The 12,155-nt window shown below is 34.3% G+C and overlaps 1 protein-coding gene across 6 annotated transcripts in view; it reads left to right on the top strand.

Annotated features, from left to right (window-relative positions):
• The window catches only part of LOC105199212 (DNA helicase MCM8), a 164,226-nt gene that overhangs the window by 89,556 nt on the left and 62,515 nt on the right, over nt 1-12,155 (top strand). For all 6 annotated transcript variants that reach the window (XM_039456005.1, XM_039456002.1, XM_039456004.1 and 3 more), the window contains one exon: nt 6,373-6,585. In XM_039456005.1, coding sequence (XP_039311939.1) covers nt 6,373-6,585 — 213 coding nt within the window. The remainder of the gene's footprint in view (nt 1-6,372; nt 6,586-12,155) is intronic.

Genomic DNA, 12,155 nt, shown 5'->3' with positions numbered 1-12,155 from the left:
GCGTATTTGATGTGAAAGGTGTAATTTATTATGAGTTCTTTAACCGGGTGAAACGTTCATGCTGAATATGCTACAGTGGTCAATTGGATGATTTGGCCGATAAAATTAAAGAGACAGTTCATTTACTGGAGTAAGGAAATAAGAAAATAATTTTACTGCATGACAACGCTAGATCGCACATTGCTCAGATCACTCAACAAACTATCATTAAATTGGACTTGGTTCTTTCTCACGTGATGTACTCTCCTGACTTTGCACTTTCGAATTATCATCCATGCGGTTGATGGAGCATTCTTTAGCAGGACAGCGCTTTCGAAATATAGTTGAAATACAAAAATAGTTTGATGAATTCATTGTTTCCAAACCGATATTATTCTTTTGTGAAGAAATTTGACCGTTGCGCAAAAAGTGACAGAAAAATATAAAAAAATTAGAGAAAATATTTTTCAGATTAATTTATAATTACTGTATTATACTTGTTAGTACTATTTGATAAACAAATAAAAATTTGAAGAAAATTTAAAACTTTTGCATATACTTAATAGTAATGTTGAAAAAATATGCGCAACAGATAAAAATTATTAAAGAATCTTTTTTTTTGAGATGCGAAAAAACAAGGACATTTTTACATATTTTTTCAACTACGCGACAGATTGCTTCTAGTTTTGTATGTTTAGTCTATACATGTATGTGAATAGATTTATCTCAAAGCAGAAGTCAATCGATTTAATAGTTTCTGAGACATCGTGTTTACATTTTTTTTAGAAGTACTTTTGTCATTTAATTTATATCTTATAAACAAATTATTATTTCTTAATAATTTTTATATTTAATCTTTTTATTACATATCGAACATACATAGAATAAACATACAAAACTTGAAATTGATCATTATACCATATAATTAAAAAATATTCATAAAAATAGTCTCGTTTTTACACGTTGAAATAAATAAAATTAATATAGGAATTAATATCCAGCGATCTAGCATTTTTAATCATGGCATTTTAATAACAATATTAGTGACAAGAACACATTTATTTATTAAAACTAAATAAATTAATAGACTTTTAATTTTTCAATAAGTAAAATAAAAATGGGGGCTAATAAAAGTCTGCACGTAATTGTAACGTAGTCTTTTTTTAATTCAAAGTTTCCAATGAATCAATATATTTAAACATTTTGACTACACATTTTGGCTATCTGCAAAAGATTAAATAATAAAGTATATTGAAATTCGGCGCAGCAATCGATCAATTATGTTATCATCCAGGCCTATTTACTGGAGATGACATTTTACTCTTTCTAAATAATTTTTTCAGAATTTCACCAAAAAATCTAGAGCTCATAATTGGGAATTTATGTGAAAATGATTATCTATTGAGTTTTATTTTTAAAACCATTTCTAAATGACTTAAAACTTTATTTCACCATAAAGCCCTTACACCAAATAACCCTAAAATCAAAGAATCAGAGGTTTATGGTTTACTATTCCTTACTATTCCTCACATAAGAAGTATTTTGAAAGGTTTAAGAATGTTGCTAAAATTATATTAGAAGTATAAATAAGTTTCTGCTGTTTGACAAAAGATGGCGCCACCAGTATGTTATGGTTAAAGTTATTTGCTGTAAAACGTCATATTGTAAGGTTGGACATCTGGCAACAACATAACCTTAAAATATTAGCGATTTTGTATCAGCATCATATATATCTTTTTTCGTGCGAAAATGTCGAGTTTTTTGAGCAGAATAAACGTTATTTGCGGGAGCTTTTGATTTACTTTTTTGATTTGAAGAAATTTGCAGCTGAGGCGCATTGATTGCTTGTAGAAGCATATGGTGAGGCTTAAGTGAGAGAAATTGTCGTGAGTGGTTTCAAAATTTAAGAACAGTGAATTTGACGTCGAAGACAAAAAAAGTAACGGAAGGCCGAAAGTGTACGAAGACGCGGAATTGGAAGCATTATTAAATGAAGATTTGTGCCAAACGCAAGAAGCACTTGCACTTACATTAGGACTGACTCAACCAGCAATTGCACATCGCTTAAAATCATTGGGAATGATTCAAAAGCTAGAAAATTGGGTTTCATATGAACTGAAGCCGAGAAATGTTGAACGCCGATTTTTCACATGTGAAATGTTGTTTGCCAAGCATAAACGAAAGAATTTTTTGCATCGTATAGTCTGTTACGTCCTGCGGAGTAACAATTCTTTTCTTTCGAAGTCGATGCAGCCAAGCAACCGAAAAATTGCGAAAAGATGGCCTATCTTAATCGCGCGGATACGCTAAAATTGTCCGGTCGAGTCAACACGGTTGGTCTACCCTTGACACGTGCCGATTTTGGGCGGAAGCAAGCGTTGAAACGCGGATGATTGACCTCACCGACTCGAAACACTTGTCGCGCAATTAATAGGTAGGGCGTGGGCAATAATAAGAGACGGTACATCTGCGGATTAAAATCCCATAGGAACCATAGGCAGAATCAGGTATAAAAGGAAGGAGCTTCGGAGCTCGCGAGCACTTACCCAGCACTTACCCAGCACTTACTCAGCACTTACTTACTTTCTTACAATCATTTACAGTCATTTACGGGCACATACCGCACCTTTTTTCATTCTGATCAATCGCTCATTTTTCGCTTCGCGATTCACTCTAGTTCGATCCGGCGCACATTCCGTGACATTATATGTCCGAGTTTGTGACGTTCGGATTCGTATTCATCGTACTTAAATTCGACGCGGCATTGTGAGATCCGAACACTCTGAGTGCCAACCGTCGACCAACCGTCCGCCGTTGTAAGCTGAATCCGCTCTGCCAACCACTAAATCGTTCGCACCTTCAAAACTTCACCCAACAGTAAGTCTCAGCCGTCCATTATTTTTATTTTTTTTCTCTTCATAAGACTACCTTCTCTCTCTCATAAGATATTTGTTATATTTTTCAAAACACTCATATATTCAGTATTATTGCACTACCCTTCCTTTTCTCCCTCTATTACTCTCAGTCTCTTTATTTCCCGCAGGATACAGTCGAGCTCTTTCGATTGGGTCCGCGACTCTTTTATTTCCCGTAGGATACAATCGAGCTCTTTCGATTGGGTCCACGACTCTCTTTATTTCCCGCAGGATACAGTCGAGCTCTTTCGATTGGGTCCGCGACTCTTTTATTTCCCGTAGGATACAATCGAGCTCTTTCGATTGGGTCCACGACTCTCTTTATTTCCCGCAGGATACAGTCGAGCTCTTTCGATTGGGTCCGCGACTCTTTTTATTTCCCGTAGGATACAATCGAGCTCTTTCGATTGGGTCCACGACTCTCTTTATTTCCCGCAGGATACAGTCGAGCTCTTTCGATTGGGTCCGCGACTCTTTTTATTTCCCGTAGGATACAATCGAGCTCTTTCGATTGGGTCCACGACTCTCTTTATTTCCCGCAGGATACAGTCGAGCTCTTTCGATTGGGTCCACGACTCTTTTATTTCCCGCAGGATACAGTCGAGCTCTTTCGATTGGGTCCGCGACTCTTTTTATTTCCCGTAGGATACAATCGAGCTCTTTCGATTGGGTCCACGACTCTCTTTATTTCCCGCAGGATACAGTCGAGCTCTTTCGATTGGGTCCGCGACTCTTTTTATTTCCCGTAGGATACAATCGAGCTCTTTCGATTGGGTCCACGACTCTCTTTATTTCCCGCAGGATACAGTCGAGCTCTTTCGATTGGGTCCGCGACTCTTTTATTTCCCGTAGGATACAATCGAGCTCTTTCGATTGGGTCCACGACTCTCTTTATTTCCCGCAGGATACAGTCGAGCTCTTTCGATTGGGTCCGCGACTCTTTTATTTCCCGTAGGATACAATCGAGCTCTTTCGATTGGGTCCACGACTCTCTTTATTTCCCGCAGGATACAGTCGAGCTCTTTCGATTGGGTCCGCGACTCTTTTATTTCCCGTAGGATACAATCGAGCTTTCGCGATTGGGTCCGCGACTCTCCTTATTCCCTGCTGGATACAATCGAACTCTCGTTCGATTGAATTCGCAGTTTTCTTTGCTTCCAGCGGAAACGAAGAATTCTGTTCCTTTTATTAATTCAAACTTTTTTTCTTTTGCTTTTCCTTTTTCTTCTTTCAAGAAGTTATAATATAAATTTTATTTCCCTTTATAAGAAAGAGAGAACGTAGCCTTAATTCTCAAATTCATTTTAGTGCGTAAGCGAGTCCCTGACCATAAAACTCGAAGAGCCATTAAGAACTGTCGGAGTCGCCGAAATAAGAAGCTCCGGAGGCTTGGCGCATCGTTATCGCTCTGCGGTAAATTACGCAAACAGCGAGCAAAAATTTCTGTTTTGCCTAACGCTCTAATTAATTTGAGTACTTCCGACGAACCGACCGACTCATCTCCGCCAGTCTCAAATCCGTCCCCCGAATCACACTCTTTTTCCCCCTGTCGTTATCCTTCCCCCTCTTACTCTCCTGGATCTCATGTAGAACCAGATTTTAAACAACCACCAGGGTCACCGTCTTCTACCTTCGATCCTTTTGCAGAACCCTTAGCCTCTCCTCGGGATTCAACCTTTTCTCCTACAGATTTTCCTCCTACACCTTCCCCCGATTTTTTTTATCGTAATTCCGATTCACCTGTTCGAAGACCTCCGGAAGATCCATATTCCCCCGCGCTAGAGTTTCCCCAAGAAAACCCGCATTCCGATTCATTATTTACTTCCGAACAGGTAGAGAATATAGTAAATGAAAATATCGAAGCGAATCGAAGAGTACTCAATGAATTTGAAGAAATCTTCGACTCGCTCCAAAGCCTACCTGGATAACTAAAAATCCCTTGATCATAAAATACACCTACACATGCACACTTATAACCAACTAGAATTTAAGTTATAATTACAATTTTTTTGTTATTAAGAACATAAGATTTTTCTTCTTTTTATTATACATGTTTTCTACTAACAAAAATATTATTTGTAAATTAATAATTATTATTTTAGTCATCACCTATCATTGTAATTGGTTATTTTTTTTATTATGTTAAAATAAATTGTAATTCTTAATTTCAATCTTTTTCTTTACTTCAATCACCTCTAATTCCCGCTCCGATAAAATTGCACTTAGTCCGATCCCGCGTAAAAGCGATTCGATTCGTTTACGCAAAATAAGGACTACACGAATGCAAGAGTCTGAATGAGAGTCATAGGTCGTCATTCTCGACACCTGACCTACATTCTGACTCACCTGACGCATTCGACTCGTCACACTCGCCCGGAGACATGTGTGCGAGAGATTAGGCCTGTTCCGTCCTTCCTACCTCGCTCGAATTATTTCTCTAAGTCTCTACTTGCCAACCGACCCGAGAGACTTATTTCGAGAATTCTGGACGTAACAAGTCAATAGTGATGAAAAATAAATGCATTACGATAACCCAAAGAAGAAGAAATTATGAGGACCACCTGGCCATGCCTCAAATAGCTTCAAAAGATGAAGCGTTTTTCCGACGCGGTATCCGTATGCTGCCAGAAAGATGGATAAAAGTAATGACTAGCGATGGACAATAAATTACTTCGAATAAAACATTAGGTACCGTTCTGTCAGTAAATGCCCAATATTTGATAAAGTATGGCGGAAACTTATTTATACTTTTAATAAATGCAAGAATGACATATTGCAAAACTAATAAACTCAATGGAATAATTACAGCACATGCAGATATTTTAGCAAAACATTCTGGAAAAATTGTTGTATATGAGATAGAATGTCTAAATTTTGATGCAACCTGTGTGACAAAACTTGTAGATCAAACAGGCAGGAAACTCAAGACTAAAATTATATAAAATTATATAAACAGGAATATTGATTGCTGAGTATAGGTTGCAATATAGTCATGAATTGCATAACATTAAATTTTGGATGTAGAAAGAAATGATAACAAACAGTTCCAGATAACACAGAACATTCTATGGATGTTTATGAATGTTCTATGGATATTTGAATGTTCATAGAACGTTTATAGACATCCATAGAACATTCTGTGTTATCTGAGGTTAATTAGCGAAGTGATTTAAATTCAAAAAATAACAAACTTAATTTAGACATAGAATACAACCGAACAGAATATAATAGAATTAAATACAAAATTAGACTGCTTTTTTTTTAATTAATAATAATATAAATTGTATGTAAAATAAGAATCTTTAAATACATTGATTTAACAGTAACTGATTGTGAGTTAAAATTAATTAATGTAAGAAAACTACGTCACAATAGCGCGCAAACTTTTATTAGCTTATTTTTCTATTTTATGTGTTGAAATGTATTTATAAATGAAGTTTTGAGAATATCCAAATAATTTTTATATGTATTATTTTAGGCATTATTAGAATCAATGGAGCAACAAAGTATTACTGTTGCAAAGTCAGGTGTAATATGTTCTCTTCCCGCACGAATATCAATTATAGCAGCTGCTAATCCTATTGGAGGACAATACGACAAGAGTAAAACAATAACTGAAAATCTCCATATTAGTCAGCCTATTCTCTCAAGATTTGATTTAATTTTTTTATTATTGGATAAACCAAATAAGGTAAATATATAGAATTTGTAGAAGGAAAATAAAAATACCTTTATAAATACAGTATAAATTAAATCCATTCCCGCTAATTATTTACTTTAGGGGAAGCAGCTCCGATGACATTGACTTTTACATATGTTGTTAAGATCCTGAGTTATCTACAAGAGATTTTAACCATTGTCGCTTGTTAACCATTCAAAAGTTATAATTATAAAAACATTGTAAAAATTATCTTTAATTTACATGATATAGGAAATTTGGTGTGGAAAGTAAATGCTTTTGCAAGGGAGGGGCGGAATCTAACCCAATTCAACCCCAAATTTTGATGGTGACCACCACTGAAATATATATATTACTGGAATGCTCATGGAAACTAGATGGCGATGCGACAATTCCTAGAGTTCTTAAGTTTATATATATATATATGAAAGAACTTAACGCGCAAGCACACACACATTCTCTCTCTCTCTCTCTCTCTCTCTCTCTCTCTCTTCCCTCACCTTGTTTAAAAAAATATGAAACATCCTAAAAGTCACAACTGAAATAAACGTTTCGACGTTTTTGTAATAATTTATTAATTTAGTGTGATTTAATTAATTGTTTATTTTATTACAGTTACAATAAATGTTTGAAGTGTGCTCTTTCTACTTTGATATACATTCTTGCTCTTTTTCGTACATTTTGCGTAGCTCTTCAAACTTGATCATTGTCAATTTTTTCAATAGAGCGAAATACTAATTCCGTCATCTCGTCAGCTGTCTCGATGTTGATGTGCATAAATATTTTTTCTGTTATTGCTCTTCAAAGAAAAAAATTGCATAGATTGTAATCCGAAGATCGAGCAGGCCACGGATTTATTGAACCTCTTTCGAACTATTGAGGGAAAGTTTTGTCAAGATAACGGTGAACTTGCCTTTAAATAAGATTTATTGAAGTTAATATTAAAAGTAGTTTAATGGATAATTACTCTTGAATGTAAAGTTTGTCTCAAATAAACGATGTTTTTAATATTAATTATAATTAATCTAATTAACGAAAAATTATTGTATAAAAGCCAATTATTCTATGTATGTACACTGAAAAAAATTTTTGTGGTTTTAAGTAAATATGTTATTAGAATCATTCAAACAAATTATTTACTTTACATAAATAAATCTTACTTGTTTGTAGAAAATATTATTTTTTTGAAGTATTACTTACTTTTTTTAAGTAATATTTACTTGCGTGAAGTAAATAATTTGCTTGAAAGGTTCTAATAACATATTTACTTGAATCACAAAAATTATTTTTCCATTGTATGACTATGACTCATCCAACTATTGTTAGTAAGATTTTTATAATATAAAAATTAATCTTTGAAGGTGTACGTAATTGAAAAGCGATTATTGTAATTGTAATGAAATAAACAATTAATTAATTCACCCACTATATGAGTCGCATTGACCCTAACAAAACTTTGCTGCTGTGTCGTTCGAATTATAGTTGACTAAAAAAGTTGATCAACCATATCAATCGAAAGAGATTTCAAACTTTTTTTACATCTTGGTCCGAACCTCCTATCTTATTCCGTCTTCACATAGCAAGCGTTCAAAACTTCATATGGGGTCTCTCAGACCCACTTACGTGTTTAAGGGTTAATATAAAGAACAACGCTCGCAATTTTTGAATACAAATTTATTATGTATGTTGGGAACATGTTTAATATACATAATATGTTAAATATTACGAATCATCCCAAATATGTCCTGCGGACATCCTACAAACGTCATACTGCAGCTATGATAAACCAGGATGTCCGGACGTTCTTGGAACGTCCTATGGACGTACGAGATACTGAGACATTACAAGGACTTTTGTGAACATGTATCGGACGTCCGGGGACGTCCATGTGTTGTGTGAGAAGCTACTGAATTTGCTCACTTTTGTAATTTTCACTCAACTTTTGATACAGAATCAACCCCCTGCATAGTGGTCTGGCGTGTGACTTTAAAAGAACTAAATTAATATGAACTATCAAAATTAATTAGATTTACAGGAAATTTGTTACTTGGGAGTTTTCAAGGTCATTGATTACGTTGTCGTTGAATTCAATGTCAAAAATTTTAAATTTTTAATAGTGAATTCAATATGGCGGACAAAATTAATTAACTGGATTTGCTACAAATTTGCTATTTAGGGGTTTTTGAGGTTGCCGATTACAAATCCGATATAAAAAATTTTAAATGGCGGATCCAATTTGGCGGACAAAGTTTACAAAATTAATTGGATTTACTTGAAATTTGCTATTTAGGGATGTTTGAGGTCGTTGATTACTAGGGCGCGAATGTTTGTGCACGACCTTGTGTTGCGCACGAAGAACCGCTGCGTGCGAGTGAAACGAGTGTTTGTTGAGAAGCATTTCATTTTTTCTGTGAACACATCGTAAACTTTTTATCAATTTCAATTAACATTAACAATTTTTCGTGCAATAATTTTGTCATTTTGGAGAAATGTGTTCTTACGCGATCTTGAATTAATACTAAAAAAAAATTATTAATTATTACTATATTTGATGATAATTTATAATTGATAATAATAATTATTATTATTGATGTTTTAGTTGATTACCAAGTCTAGATTATTACAATTTTTTTGATTATAATCTTTTTTTAGTGTACAGAAAACTTTTGTGCTTTATGTTTATTTTATGTTTGCATGAAGTAAGCCACATTATATAAGATATATTGAATTCGGATAACTCGACAAGCATTGGGTTTTCTCGTGAAATGCTTTGAGCACTCGCACGCAACGGTTCTTCACGCGCAACACGGGATTGTGCACAAACATCTGTGTCAGCCCGGTACAAGGGGGGAGGGCAATCCGGGCAATCGCCCGAAGCGCCAGAGTTAGGGGGCGCCGTATAGTGTGGAAAAAAATTTTTCAAAAATGTACTTTTGAAAAATTTTTTTTCTTTAATGACCGCAATTTTGATTCGAGTGAGACATTTTTTTACATCACTCGTTGGTGAATTTAGAGAGAAAAAATCAGTAATTTTTGTTCTCAACTATGTATTGATGCAGTGATCGGGGATTTTAGGTTTTTGTACATATATATATTGTTCATGACATGAAGGAAGATATAAGGAGACTTCACTCCGTAAATAAAAAATAACTCACTTTACATGTAAAGTTCCGATTTTTGTCTTGCAGTTGCACTTACTCTGCATTACCTTCAGTGCGCACACATAATAGTTAACAAACTGTGAGTGGCAAAAATCAGAACTTAAATTTTGAATATAAAATTGGTCCATTTTTTGCGGGCTGATTAGATTGAGTGGAGTCTTATTATCTTTTTTCGTGATCTTGTTTCTCTTTGTGAGTGGCCGTATACCTGGGCCGAACGCTTGAGCTTCTAGACCTCTCTCTCAGCAAGCGCTGAAGACACGCACACGTAGTTCTCTTTATACTTTTTAATCCGCGGTAGCGGAACATAGCGAATTGTAGCGAACGTAGAATTTCTATATACTGTAATAGTGTGTAATAAGATTTAGTATTGTTTTCAAATAATTGCTCATTTTGGTGAGCCTTCTTGTCAGTGTATGTATACATATATGTAAACTAAATAGATGAACAGAACGTTTTGAGATTTGTCAGGTATTTAAGTAAAACTATGTGGCGGCCACGCGAACGGGTACGCACCTGACAGTGTGCCCGTCCGGTCGTCACTATACGCGCTCGTGTGTCAGGCTAGCGCCACGGCGCCAGATGGCGCGTTTACTCGAGAGTCGAGTGCGGCTACGGGGTAAATATAAGGAGCCCCGCGGATCAAAAAAAATCGTGCCTCTTAAAAGAGAAAACGCATCCGCAGGTCTGCTGGAACATATATATAAAGCCCCAAAACAAATTTTTACTTCTTTATTTTTAACAATACCTTTCAAAAAATTATCTGGTTCCGCTTATCAGAATAGGAATGAAATACACGATAAAAGCAATAAAACTTGTGCGAAATTTTTGGCAGGATTTCTGCATACAAAAATTCAAGTTTTAACTTTACTAGATCCAACGGAAAATGTTGAAAATCTTTTAGGTACTGCTACTGTTTCCCCTAATTCTTCTGCCAAAAGTAATATTTTACTTAGGAAGATGAACAACATTCAGAGCAAACATTACCTGTTAAAGAAATAAATATAAAGCTTGATAATAAGGAAGACAATGATGATGAAAATGATGAAATAATAAAAGACTTGAAATTTGATTATATCTCGAATTATGGCCTTCTTTTATATCTAAAAGTATTTGAGATCATGTTGTTAGTATGAAATTTTTAGCTGAAGTAGACAAGGAATATAAATATCCTTTAAATTCTGAGAAGCGCCATTTTTTAGCTGATCTATTTTACAGGAATATGCATAATAAAAATTTTTGAGATCATGGATGTACTATTCAAAGAATGCAGATAAAGTATTTTGTATATCTTGCAAATTATTTAATGCGAATAGTAGATCTTCTTTGGCAACTACGGGAAATAATGATTTGAAGCATATTTATGAAAATTTAAGATCGCATGAAAATTCTCCTGAACATTTAAAACATTTTATTAATTGGGTCGAACTAAGGAAAGGGTTTTGAGGTGTCCCCCTCCGATTTTGACGAGCCTTTAATATGTTGTTGTACAGATAAAAATAAAGGACACGTATTTTTTGATACGTGCCCGTTTTTACTTTTGGGGGTGAAATACCTCTTTGAAGAAAATCGGTTTTTTTTTTTAAGCATCGAAGAGATAGAAAAACATGGTCTAATTAAGAGTTAAATAGTTTTAAATGTACTTTATAACAGTGATGAAAAAATTTTTTTAAATTATTTTTTACATTTTTCCCCATTACTTACCTTTTTCAAAATTTTTATTTCTTTTTATAAGCAAAATAAAGCTTATTTTATATTTAACGATGTAATGTATGATAAAGTTATGTTCCGACATTCCCATTTTCCAAAAATAATTAAATGTTGTAATAAATCATAAAATAATGTATATTTATTAAATTTACAATAAATTTTTATAAAAACGGCTAATTTCCTTACTTTGTCACAAGCTTTTGCTGCACTGAATAAACGTTTTGCTATTAAATCCCTACCCTGATAAAAAAAACCGATAGAAAACGATAGAAAGTGTCAGAAACCTCATTCAAAACGATAGAATTCTATCGTTTTGAATCAGGTTTCTGATACTTTCTATCGTTTTCTATCAGTCTTTTTAATCAGGGTAGTCTGTCTTTATCTACTTTTTATGACACATCTTTTAAGCTTATATTTGAAACATAAAATGCATTTTTAAATAGTAAATTTAACAGTGGGCCTTATTCGGCTCAAGTAGTTTATAATTTCGACGATACACTTCGAAAGAAAAAACCGATTTTCTTCAAAAGGGTGTTTCACCCTTAAAAGTGCGTTAGGGCACGTATAAAAAAAATACCTTATTTTTATCTGTACAATATATTAAAAGCACGTTGACTTCGGAGGGAATCACTTTCGTAGCGCACGAACGCACGAATGGGTGCGCGTACCATACGAATAGAGAGGTTTTTAATTATTTTTGGAAAATGGGAA

The sequence above is a fragment of the Solenopsis invicta genome, chromosome 12 (genome assembly GCF_016802725.1).
Source record: "Solenopsis invicta isolate M01_SB chromosome 12, UNIL_Sinv_3.0, whole genome shotgun sequence".
NCBI classification, from domain to species: domain Eukaryota; kingdom Metazoa; phylum Arthropoda; class Insecta; order Hymenoptera; family Formicidae; genus Solenopsis; species Solenopsis invicta.
This window is presented reverse-complemented; position numbering and strand designations above follow the sequence as displayed.